Below are 13,285 nucleotides of genomic sequence, written 5' to 3'. Positions count from 1 at the left end.
GTATGTGATCGCTCTAAACCAATGATTTCTGGTAATGTGGTAAAATACAATACAGGTATATGTCAGCGTGACACGTACATTTACAACAGTCTATATGATTTTAGTATTACTCATAAATCACACATATCTAGTACATGTACATCTATACTGTTCGATCACTTAAAGATTCGTAACGTAGTACACTTGTATATATTCTGCGACTGTAAAAGCCTCGTGATTTCGATTATAAAATCACATTGAGTAGCAACGATTTTTTTTAGCCATTCTATGAAATCCAGCTGGTTTTCATTTAAGCATTGATGTCATTTTTTTTAGTTTCATTGGGTTATGAAAAAAGATTGATTGCCGACTTTAAGAATCCGCGTTATCCGCGTAGCATATTCTTACAAAAGTTTGCAAACGATTTTTTTTCATACCCATATGAAACTAAATATAATTGACATCAATGCTTATAATCAATTTCTGAAATTTATTTTCAAAATCAATGCATCTTTTCCTATATAGTTATCAAAAGTTGAAAAATTTAAAATACATCCGTTCTTTATGGTTTTTTTTTTATAAATAACCCTAATGTGAATATATGAGTTGAATGGATTTATATCATGTGGTTATGATATGGATATTCCATCCTCAGAATCACAAAATGAGGTAAACTCCCTCAGGATCACAAAATGTGTTAAAACAGACAGAAAAAGTGAGAAAGCCGACATTCTTTAAAACGCTTTAGTAGAGTATTTGTAACAGAGCTCAACAACTCTTCAACTCCTTACTGTTCTTGATAAATGGACCAGAGCGCTGGACAATGGGGATCATGTCGATTGTATTTATACCGGTTTTCAAAATCGCCTGATAACTACCGCACAAGAGATTAGTTCAAAAACTAGCAGCGTATGGAATACAATAATAATACATTAGTAAGATGTATAGAGGGTTTCTATAAAGACAGGAAACAAAGAGTTGTTATTAATGTTAAACAAAGAGTTGTTATTAATGTTAAACAAAGAGTTGTTATTAATGTTAAACAAAGAGTTGTTATTAATGTTAAACAAAGAGTTGTTATTAATATTTAAAAAAGAGTTGTTTTTAATGTTTATAGCTCAGAATGGAGACCTGTCAAATCTGGCGTTACAAAAAGGTCTGTGATAGGTCCGATTTTTTTTGTCATCTGCATAAAAGACCTTCTAGATAGTCTGAATTCGGAAGCGGACTTGTTCGTTCGGAAGCGGACTTGTTCGTTCGGAAGCGGACTTGTTCGTTCGGAAGCGGACTTGTTCGCAAATGACACAAAATATTCAGAGTTATCGCAGAAGAAAATGATCAAACCATTCATATCAGGAAGATGTCTCGAATGGAAAAATGCTGTGATACATGGCTGTTTAACCTGCATCCCGGGAAATGTGTTCACATGTACATAGAAAGAAATACTGTAACACACCATCTTGCGGATACAACGCTTAAGAAATCGGAAGAGAAACAAGAAGTAGTAATTGAAAAACAATATTGAATTCGAAAACAATATATTTGAAAAAAAAATCAAAAGAACAAATATAATGATTGGGATTATAAGAAGAGAATTTATAAGTTATACCAATCAGTATTTAGAACTCATCTTGATTTCACAATCGCCATATGCTTTCCAACGTGAACGGTGAAAATTCGAAGGAGTTCAAAGGGCAACAAAACTGGCCGCCGGAGTAAAAAAAAAAATCTTTTATACCCTGATAGACTGAAATGCATATTTGCAGACATAATCGTTCAAAAGACAACGAGGAGATAATCATGATCGACGTAATAAAGTAATCCATGGAAAATACGATTGCGATATAACCAGGTTTTGAAATTGTGGAAATTGTTTCCAATCGTTCCGGAAATAGAGGAAAATCTCTGAAAATGTATCCTCAACAGCGTTCACTAATAAAGAGGCAAATAGGTTTTTACTACGTACTGTAATTGTGTTGAATAATGTATCAGAAGATGCAATTATTCTAATAATTCAAATTAATTCAAAAATGAACTGGATTATTAATGGAAAAACGTTGATTTATTTTACAATTCCAATGGCAGTTTATGAACTGTAGTGTCGTTACAATACAAAACTATTATTATAACAATTGTACTGAGTCGTGTGTAGAGGAAACAGAATCCTGTACCAGACTGTTCTGATATACTAGAGTATCATTAAATGAAATATAGCCTAGATTGGTTTTCTTTCGGTCAAAAACACAAACTATATACATTTTGTATAGGACTCGTACGCCTTTTAAACAATGAAAACATCCTACAATAAGATATTAGACTTTGAATTATTGAGTCTAGTGATATTGAACTCCACCCGGAAACTGATTGTCTACGGACATATTTGGTTATACATTATAAGGCTACTTATTTTAAGTTTTAAAGATAAAGACAATTTTTTGTTTGTTTTGTTTTGTTTTTGGATCTGATCCGATTTGGGTAATTCGATTGTAATTTATCATATTAACTATAGACTATGGCTTGTCTATTTAAGTCAACACAGACAACTCATTTACCAGAAGAAAACATTGTTTTATTATTTGTACACATTTTAGAACAGACAAAATCAGCAACAGTCAGTCCGTCGCTGGTGAACGGGTGCGTTCGATACCTATATTAGTTATCAGGGAGAACTGAAGAATTTAAACGTGTGTATGGCCGCCATCTAGAACGTCTAAAGACCACCATAGCGTCTGCGTCCGTTTCTACGACATCGCCTTCTGCGCATATATCGGCACGTCACCTGGGAAATATATAACAATACTCTAGATGTTATGTTTGTGTGATAAGGATGTGTCTGTCTATACGGAAATATTACAGTGAAAACCCCTAATTTCCTGTGTAGCTAGCACGGCAGGGGACGTATCATCATCTGTCTTAGAGCGGTTTTATAACGGACAATCTGATTGGTCGACAGATATTGTTAGAATTGTTTACAGAGCTGTCGACCAATCAGATTGCCCATTGCAAAAACAGCTCTAAGATAGATAGCCTACATGCATTGTCCCCTAGCCTCGACCGTTTTTAGTCCATTTTCTCATCTTTAAAGCATTGTTACACGACAAAAGGATAATATGCTTTGATATTTAAGGTTCTTAACTTTCTTGGGGGGGGGGGGGGGGGGGGGGGTGATTGTGTGGGGGTGGGGGTGATTGTGTGTGGGTGTGGGTGGGCGTGATAGGGTGTGTGGGAGTGATGATAGTGTGTGTGTGGGTGGGTGGGGTGGGTGGGGGGTGATAGGGTGTGTATGTGGGTGGTTGTGATAGGGTGTGTGTGTGGGGGGGGGGGGGGGGGGGGGGGGGGGGGGGTGATAGTACGAGTTAAGTCACTCACCTCTCCATAGATACACCTGCATTTCTGACAGTCGGTTCGAAATATCCTCCTGTATCCGTGCTGCATAAAAAATCCCTTATGTAAACAACCTGAAATTATAACAAACGTGATCACTGTCAGTTGTTTAAAACAGATACAAAATGTACTTACGTGTCTGAATTATCTCCATGATTAATTCAGAAGTATGCCACATGTAAATTTTATCACTCTTTGGACAGTTTTATACAGAAATACAGAGTACATATTAATTTCATGAATTATAATAGTCTTATTCATGCAATACTGAGAGGCTGGAAGGGAATGCTATCTGCTATTTTATTATGGAAAAAATATTGAAAATGTGTTACATAATAATTTGACGCAACTGAAACATATTGAAAAACCATCCAAGTATTTCTATAACAAACTATTGTGTACTGTATTGATATATCCTCACCAATCTCATGAAAGGTGGAACACTATTTTATATATTTTATATATTTCTTTCAACCAAGATGACTGGGCGGACCTCCATGCTCTCCCTACCGTGAAACAAAAGAATCAAAGTCACAGAGTATACAATAAAAATAATTCATAGGTTTTTTTTTGGGGGGGGGGGGGGGGGGGGGGGGGGATTTATACAAATCCAGTCAATCTGGACATGTTTTATAAATTCAGTTTTTCTCGAATATAACTTGTTGTTTTGGTGAGAGATCCTGACTCGGCCAACGCGGCCCCACACTTGTACATTAATTATGCCATAGGCGCAATTAAAATATATATAAAAAAAGACATGATGTTTCTCGAAAACCATATGGCGGATTTATCAACAAAACGACAGTGCGCAGAGTATTTTCGTTTTCCGATCGGTCATCTGACTGGCCAGGCGAACCAAGGCCTGTGATTGGTCGAAAATTGTACGATTTTGACAGAATTTGGTATATGGGTAGCCCGAGTTTCCCCTGGCCCTGACACCATCTCGGGTGTAAGGGTCAGAGGAAACTCCGGCTAGTATATAAGATGACACTACATTTACGACTGCGGAGGTCGTTTGGGGGACACGTAACAGTGCTCGTTACAAATAATCATGAGGTGTGAGAGTCTCGTCGTTTGGGTCACATCCTCTGGGGGTCCGTTCTCAGACAAGTTTAAAGCATTTCACCAAACCGTTTCCGGTTTTGGAAAGTAAAACATAATGAGCATAATCCGTTGTGAGAAAAGTTAATAGGTCTTTATATATTTCAAATGTATAGACATTTGTATTCCTAATACCATTTGTGTTTTTAGGTTGTATGGCTCCGGAAGAAAATTTTGATATACATTGTCAGGCCTTACCTCGCTTGCAGTGACAATGGGCTGCCAGTCCGTCACTACACGGGATGTAACTGCGCTCAGAAGTCTGTACACAGTGATAGCCGGGAACGTCACATCCATAATTCCTACAACAAAAATCATGTGTCGAGATTGAAAGTGTCATTTACAATTTATTTTGTATGTGTGTGTGTGTGTGTGTGTGTGTGTATGTGTCTTTTTTTTGAAGCCTGTTAAACACATACATATCACTAAAACTGATCCCAATGTCTTTTCAAATTCAACTACAACATACACAGTTTATAAAATGACAGATAGCCCGGGATCTGTCCCTCCCTTGCTAATTATCACGGGTGCGGTCCTCTCCCTACATTAATATAAACAATAGCTTGATACAAAAGGGCTGAGCCATCAACAATACTAGTCCGGCATATGACTCTCCCGGGGGATATATATAGCGTCTTTTTTGGCATGTCTGGAGAACGACTGAAAATCCATTTTTTTCTGTATCCACAGAACGACATACGGATAACCAATGGTATTATAGATCTGAGTTATATTACTGGAACTTCGTACAAATTCCAAGCTCCAAGGTCTGGCGTATTGTGTATTGTACGTATCATAAATTGAAAGTATAGTTCCGTTGCAGTTTTGATCCTGTCCATAAAATAATGTTAAATTTTCGAATATAAATGAACATATTTCGCAATAAAATACAATAGAACACTTAGGAGTGAAATAGAAGGGGTTGGTCAAGCTTGTGTTACATATTCTAATAATCTCTCCTATACACCGATTCTTATGCGGAAACAATGCCAAGTCGGCAAAGAGAGGGAGATTGTTTCCGTGTGTAAGCAACATCATTTTGCTGAAATATTCTCCCTTTAAACCCCAAAATGAATTATTCAAAACTGCTGAAAATTTCAACCTCAGCCGTGACTAAACATATGTTCCAGTATAGATCAAGACCAAACATTTTTGAAATATTTCGTCAGCTTAAGTAAGAGTAAACGTCAGGGAGGATGTTAGATCAGAACTTGCATACATTGTGTGCTGATTAAATTCGTTCCTGTGCAGATAATGTCCGTACCTATGCTGATGATGTACGCACCTATGCTGATAATTTACGTACCTATGTTGATTAAACACGTACCTGTGTTGATAATGTACGTACATTTTTTGTACCTATGCTGTTAATGTACGTACCTATGCTGATAATGTACGTACCTATGTTGATTAAACACGTACCTGTGTTGATAATGTACGTACCTATGCTGATAATGTACGTACCTATGTTGATTAAACACGTACCTGTGTTGATAATGTACGTACCTGTGTTGATAATGTACGTACCTATGCTGATAATGTACGTACCTATGTTGATTAAACACGTACCTGTGTTGATAATGTACGTACCTGTGCTGTTAATGTACGTACCTGTGCTGTTAATGTACGTACCTATGCTGATAATGTACGTACCTATGCTGATAATGTACGTACCTGTGTTGATAATGTAGTACCTGTGTTGATGATGTACGTACCTATGCTGATAATGTACGTACCTATGCTGATAATGTACGTACCTATGCTGATAATGTACGTACCTATGCTGATAATGTACGTACCTATGCTGATAATGTACGTACCTATGCTGATAATGTACGTACCTGTGTTGATAATGTAGTACCTGTGTTGATAATGTAGTACCTGTGTTGATGATGTACGTACCTGTGCTGGCAGTTATCACCAACGTGACCATGTTCTAGTCCTTCTCTATCCGCGTGTATTCCGTCAATTCGCTCCTCCAAGAGGTGATCACTGAGGGCCGCTTGGCGGTTTCCAAGAATACGATCGAATATACCTGAAATACTACTGCCTCCTAGTAGACCACTTCCTCCTAGTAGACCACTTCCTCCTAGTAGACCACTTGCTCCCAGTGGACTTATTCCTCCTATTGGACCAACTCCACCTATTCGACCACCAAGGATCGGTCCCCGATGGCCCAGTCCAATTGGAGTGTTTAATACAGAGGTCTGATGTAAAGGCAATACTCTTTGAAGTGACGGACCAATCTGAGGTATCGGTATTACGACCGCGTCAGACAAACGTCCGAATATCGTCAGAAATAAAACGACCCACATGGTGCAATGAGTAGTAGAGGGGTCACCCATTCGGAGTATCTTATATATGTATTGAGACGTCATTGATGAGGCATCCATCAATATCACTCTCCGTCAGGTGCGCAGTCATCACGCCAGCAACGCAACATTGCGGACACAGCACAACCTTAACACAGTCAACACAACAAACAAACAAACAAACAAACAGCTTCTTATGTAAAATAGGTATTTGATATGGTATTTTTAAGGAACCATTCCAATACAAAATATCACACATGTATATTAAAAAAACATCCTTATGATGCATGTGAACAAGATTGTGCTTTTATTGATAGTTAAAATTGATGTCTACATTTCATAATCTTGATGACAATGAACTTTAAGTGGGGAATGTTGAAGATGTATGTCGTGCAAAGGGAAATGTTAGTTAACGTAAAGTTAGGTTAACGTTTTATAGACAAATAACTTTGTTTGGGATCAGTAGTAGTTTGTGTAAATTTGGTGGACGTTTTAAAGACAAATAACTTTGTTTGGGGTCAGTAGTAGTTTCTGTTAATTTGGTGGACGTTTTAAAGACAAATTGATTTGTTTGGGTTCAGCAATAGTTTGGAGGTAGCCCACGTACATGTATGTTGAACCTACTGATCTCGCGATATAAAATCACAATGCTGTTGAAGCTACTAAGCTCGTTATGTAAAATCCTAATGATGTTGAACCTTCTAACTTCGCGATATGAAATCGCAATGATACAGATGACGAGTTATGCTTGATGCAAGGAAAAGGCCAGTCCACTGATGTTGGACAATTTTAGTGGTTCCGCGTAGAATGTTTGAGCTTTACGTTGGGTACATTGTGCGTCATCCTGTAAGGTAATCCGAAGGTGTTTGATGTTTTTATCGGCCCTGTACAAATCTGATATGGCACGACTACCATCAGAACTCCTCTCATTTGTATTGACCGCGTTCATGTTACTTGGCGAGATCTCGCGTGACACAGGGTAATCTTCATGCTGAATATTAGTTTCCCTGTGAGACTTTGATCACGTGATTCACATTACAAATATGGGCGCGAAATGTTTTGGTTTGGGATGATGAGTGGATTGATCTGTTTATGTATGTTGACATGTATCCCTGTATGGTCAGGTGTGTCAAAAATGATGGTCGGTGTGTTGATATGTGTTTTCTATTCACACGACGGTATTGAAAACATACATCATACGGTACAGTGAAATACCGACCAGAGGGTGGGTCGACCCTTCCCCTCGTTTTCACCACGACAGGAGTTCTGATGTTAGTCGGCCCATATCAGAAAATAGAAACCTTCGGGCGACCTGTAAGGGTGACGTTTACGCGTCTTCTGTTTTCCTAATTTTGATAAAAGACTGAACACTTTGCTTGGTTTGCTTGGTATTTGTTTTTTTCAGTGTCATTTACTATTATTTTGTCGGATATTGCAAATATTGTTTCGAATTTTGATGTTTGACGATCTAAGTGATTCTATTATCTTTGGTGCATGATTGCATTGTATGGTGTAATCTATCTCTTTTCTCGGTAGGTCTCTGGGTTTTCGTTTGGGATATCCACCAAGTATTTTCTCTACTGTTTGTCATTTCGGAACGAGTGTATAACTATAACACTGGCTCAGTAGTGTACTGATCTGAATCAGGACACAAGGTCCAAATATTCTGGACTAGGAACTCTTTCTAAAACTATAAACACGATAATGAATGTATTTCCGCCATTGGTAACAACGTTAACGTCACTTGGGAGATGTATCGACAACGAGAGTTTGTCCTGACTGATGTCCTCACGCCCGATTGACGGAGACTCGGTGACGCTGGTCTTAGGTCTGACAGATTTTAGTCGTCCATCACCACGAATCACTCCAGGTCGCAAGGTTGTTCAGTAAGACGTGCACGGATTGCAGCCACGGTTGAATGTTACGTATTTATAGCGTGTCAAGGACGCAATCTCGCCTCTTACGCTACATCAGATGTACACAATTACTTACACAATGTAGGCTATTCGGATATGTTTGGATCATCAGAAATGTTTATCACCTTAAAAATATGGGATTCAATCAATTAATGGAATGAGTGCCGAATGGCCCCTGGTGTTATTTTGTTCACAAAGTGGCCATGTTATGACGTAATGAGTCTGACGTTAGTAGATATACGCTAGAGAGGTCTAGGTAACAAATAACTCGATCGTTAGCGTTAATGCCGAGAGGGCATTTATTATATCTAGACTTGTATTTCAGATTTGACTTTTGTTAAAGCTAGTACGTGTAGTATTATATAAAACACTGGAAAAGTGCAAGGTTGGTGGTCAATCTGTCTAATTCTCTTAGGTCCTAAACCTCTTGTTCAATATTACGTTCGCGAGATAAAACGTTGTGGGGAATACGTCGGATTACGTCCTACGCCATTCAGTCCTTTGCTTAGTCGCTTTTTCATGTAAAAACTCACGACTACGACTCACAAAGAAGAAGGCTGATATTATTAATGATATTCTAACTTTCAATGCACCGGAGTCAGCTCTAACTCCAGTTGTCAAACAAAACAAGGCATTATTAGGCTACAGTGCCCTAGTAAGCTGTCGTTTATACAAAGGATGATCTTTCATCTAAGCCAACAATACGTTTCACTCAAATTGATGACTTTACGATTTCTCGTAAAGGGCGAGTAATGCTGGCAATTTCAAAGGTATGGACGTCGACAGAGCCGTGAAACATAGTGCAGGAGATGTCAGTATCATTGGCATTGCAAAGGTACAGTAACCTTATGTTATTTGCTTTTAACATTTTGTCCTTGGATATCACCTGATGATAATACATTTTAATCACATTGGAATGTACATGTACTATGACAGATCTACAAAAGTTTGTTTACATGTAATGTATAAATGCATGTATATGTACACTGTACAGTATGTAAAAAATATGTACATGTACATTTCCAACAGTAAATGACATACACAAATACAAAATAAATAAAGATAAATAAAAATAAAACATAAAAATATACATGTGTATAATAATAGCTATTTAACTGATAGTGAGTTTTATGGCTTACATGATTTGAAAGATACTAGAATATGTCTGTTCCAAAAAAAAAAGATATTGTACACTGTAGTTAAGCCAGAGTTTTCTAAGGGTTGCGGTAGCCCTAACAGCGAAGTCTGCTCTGTTAAGTTTACAAAGTGATTAATGTATTTATAATGAACTCTACCAGACGATTGGAAAAAAGCCCGTGTGAGTGCTATCCATAAGAAAGGTGATAGAAGTGAAGCAGGCAACTACAGACCAGTCAGTTTAACATCAGTGGTATGCAAAATTCTGGAAACATTAATAAGGGAACATTTAACCAAATTCATGAGATCTAACAAATATTTTTCGGATAAACAATATGGGTTTATATCTGGAAGATCAACAAGTCTTTAGCTTTTGGAGGTTTTGGATATATGGACAGAAGCCCTGGATAAAGGACAGGTTGTAGATTGTATTTACATGGATTACCAGAAGGCATTCGATACAATTCCACACAATAGACTCCTCAATAAACTAAATTCATACAACTTCTCCAACCAAATAATCTCTTGGATAGCAACATTCTTAAAAGGTAGACAACAAAAAGTAACTGTGAATGGTGCAGACTCTGACTGGACTGAAGTCACATCAGGAATTCCTCAAGGCTCAGTGCTAGGACCACTAATGTTTGTCATCTTTGTAAATGACCTCCCTGAAACAGTTCAATCGGATATGTACCTTTTTGCAGACGACACCAAAGTATTCAAAATAATAAAAAGCGAGCACGTCGGTGTAGAGCTTCAAAAGGATCTGGACACAATGTGTAAGTGGAGTGATACATGGCTACTTAAGATGCACCCAGACAAATGCAAACAGATGAGAATAGGCTAGGGAAAAGGAAGAGGACATGATGGACCCGAACCGGACTACCATCTCAACGGGAAATACCTGCAGAAAACCAAACAAGAGAAGGACATAGGAGTAATCATCGACTCCGAGCTTTCGTTTGACGAACATATATCTGAAAAAGTTAAGAAAGCGAACTCTATGTTTGCACTCATCAGAAGGACTTTCCAGTTTATGGACACCAGGTCTTTTATCCCATTATATAAATGTCTGGTAAGATCCCAACTGGACTACGCTAGTCCTGTGTGGGCACCTCACTTACAAAAACACATTGACAAGATAGAAGGGGTTCAAAGAAGAGCAACCAAGTGTCTCCCGGGAATGAAGGAATTGACCTACAGCGAGAGGCTGGAAAAACTCAAACTACCAACTTTGGCATTCAGAAGAATTAGAGGAGACATGATAGAACTGTACAAAATAATAAGCGAAATATATGATAAAGAATGTTTTAATGGTATCATTTTATGGAAGGATGCTGCTGAACGCAACAGTACCAGAGGACATACCAAAAAAATATTCCCTAGACTATCCACAAATACGCTAAGAAAAAACTACTTTTCAAACAGAACAGTGTCAATCTGGAATGAATTGCCAGAACAGGTTATATCAGCATTAAATGTAAACTCCTTCAAAAACAAGCTAGACGATCGCTGGAAAAACCAAGAACTTTAATTTAAATACAAAGCATCAATTAAATCATAAACAATGTACAGTAGACCGGACAGAAGTACTATATCAATCTCATGTATTATTTTGAGTCTGGTATAGAGGACTTTAAAAGCCCTGAACCAGAAATAAACTTATCTTATCTTATCTTAATGAAATAGGTTTTAGAACCTAAAACATTGTATAAACAGATAATTGCAATAGCTATATATGCATCATATATATATATAATTTTGTTTGATTCTTTAAATTATTATAACTTAATTACAAAAAAAAATCCTGTGGTTATTTTACTGGAACTGAATGACCATTCATTGATTAAATCAAGCTTTAGATTACAAATTTTTATTTGTCACGGTAAAAAAAGGTAGGACGAGAAGACTTTCCTCCGGAATTGAAGCCATGCACTTAAAATACATACTACAGTCACTGGCATGGAAAATAAATACTGCAGTTGAAGATTTTGTGGAAATCAAAAACTTATCTCTAGCTACCCAGTTTACAAAAAAATAATAATTCGAACCATTGCAGATGTAGTTTACTTTGTACAATTTATTTTTATTTTCAAATTATAATAATGCAATCCTTGAAAACAAGTATTGTTCTTATTCTCTATTGCAAAGGAGAAGAACCAGTGTTTTTTGACCGATCAATTTATTGTTTTTGTTATGAGACTAGCTAGGGAGGGGGCCTTTATAGTTGGGCATGGCTTATAGATCAGTGACCACTCAGTTGTTTATAAGTCAGAGGTGCATAGTTTGACATTTCCTACCCATGGCAGTTTGTGTTTCTTGGAAAGTCAAGATGAGAGACGGGCTGGTCTTTGCTGTTATTAGTGTTATGGTTATGTCCCTTATTAGTCACTTTACCTCTGAATGGCATATGATGGGCCTCCTATGTTGTTCCGTGAGGTAGTCACCAACTACTATAAGGCAACCCCGGCTCAAAATGACCCTGACTGTTCATGGGGGTATAAACCCAACAAACAAAATCACTCCAATTTTTAGTAAGGACAGAATTTGAGTTCACAGATCAGGCAATACTAGTAACTTATGGTTAGGCAAAACAATTAACCCCTAATCAAAGGCTCTGGATCCCAGATAGTATGTAATTGACATGTACAGGCATCCAGTATGTTATTAGATGAGGTATTCACCAACTACTACAAGTTTACTCTTGCTGTTGTTGGGACAATAAACACAGCAATTTTCAAAGCAAAATTTCCACACTTGAATTATGCTTGATTATGGTTGATATCTGGATAATATGTGAAGTTTTATGCCATCAAAATCAAGTTTACTAGTAATAAGTTAAAATGTATGTGTGACAAATTGCAAGTCTTTTTTTTCTGCTGTTTTGGTAAGTGTCCAGTGTTGGCTCAATTCACTTTGCAGCAGCTTAAATTATGAAGGTGAAAATTACATATTCAGTAATCATTATTATGAGAAATGAATGTTTCAACTTAATTATAATATTATAACCCTTCCTCAGATATGTGTATTTTATACATTTTAGTTTATCCAACCAAGCTACAGATGGAAGCACACAAGTCTGACATCCAGGTGTCCAATTTTAAGGATAGTAAATGTACAAACAGTTCCTCTACTCCACAAGTGTCCAATCAGTTTACCAACAGCTGAAAAGTTCAAGCTGCCCAGGAACAAATCCAACATATGCAAACCTTAGGTCCCCAGATAATAAACTTTTATACTGGTTTAAAAGACTGAAACCTTAGAGCATGTTTACCACACTTCAGCCAGCAGCAGAAGCTATAATCAGGTGGACTATCTATATACAGAAGCTATAATCAGGTGGACTATCTATATACAGAAGCTATAATCAGGTGGACTATCTATATACAGAAGATATAATCAGGTGGACTATCTATATACAGAAGCTATAATCAGGTGGACTATCTATATACAGAA

At 37.3% G+C, this 13,285-nt stretch overlaps 1 protein-coding gene across 1 annotated transcript; it reads right to left on the bottom strand.

The window, feature by feature from the left end:
• Positions 1 to 2,526: 2,526 nt before the first annotated feature.
• LOC117326277 lies at positions 2,527 to 6,790 on the bottom strand. The gene is made up of 4 exons (XM_033882989.1): positions 6,367 to 6,790; positions 4,663 to 4,766; positions 3,349 to 3,437; positions 2,527 to 2,758 (listed from the first exon to the last, which is right to left on the bottom strand). Exons 1-4 carry the CDS (start codon positions 6,777 to 6,779, stop codon positions 2,690 to 2,692), a joined length of 675 nt encoding a protein of 224 aa, XP_033738880.1. The 5' UTR covers positions 6,780 to 6,790; the 3' UTR covers positions 2,527 to 2,689.
• Between the last annotated feature and the right edge of the window lie 6,495 nt (positions 6,791 to 13,285).

The sequence above is a fragment of the Pecten maximus genome, chromosome 1 (genome assembly GCF_902652985.1).
Source record: "Pecten maximus chromosome 1, xPecMax1.1, whole genome shotgun sequence".
Lineage (NCBI taxonomy): Eukaryota > Metazoa > Mollusca > Bivalvia > Pectinida > Pectinidae > Pecten > Pecten maximus.
Note: the sequence above shows the minus strand (reverse complement) of the source record. Positions and strands in the feature narration are given on the sequence as shown.

Excerpts from the sequence above, each read along its gene's own strand:
- LOC117326277 (XM_033882989.1), bottom strand. The coding sequence starts at position 6,779 with ATGTGGGTCGTTTTATTTCTGACGATATTCGGACGTTTGTCTGACGCG. Across the intron at positions 4,767-6,366 it reads GGTGATAACTGCCAGCACAG|GAATTATGGATGTGACGTTC; the intron begins GTACGTACATCA and ends TTTTTGTTGTAG. Across the intron at positions 3,438-4,662 it reads CCATTGTCACTGCAAGCGAG|GTTGTTTACATAAGGGATTT; the intron begins GTAAGGCCTGAC and ends TTATAATTTCAG.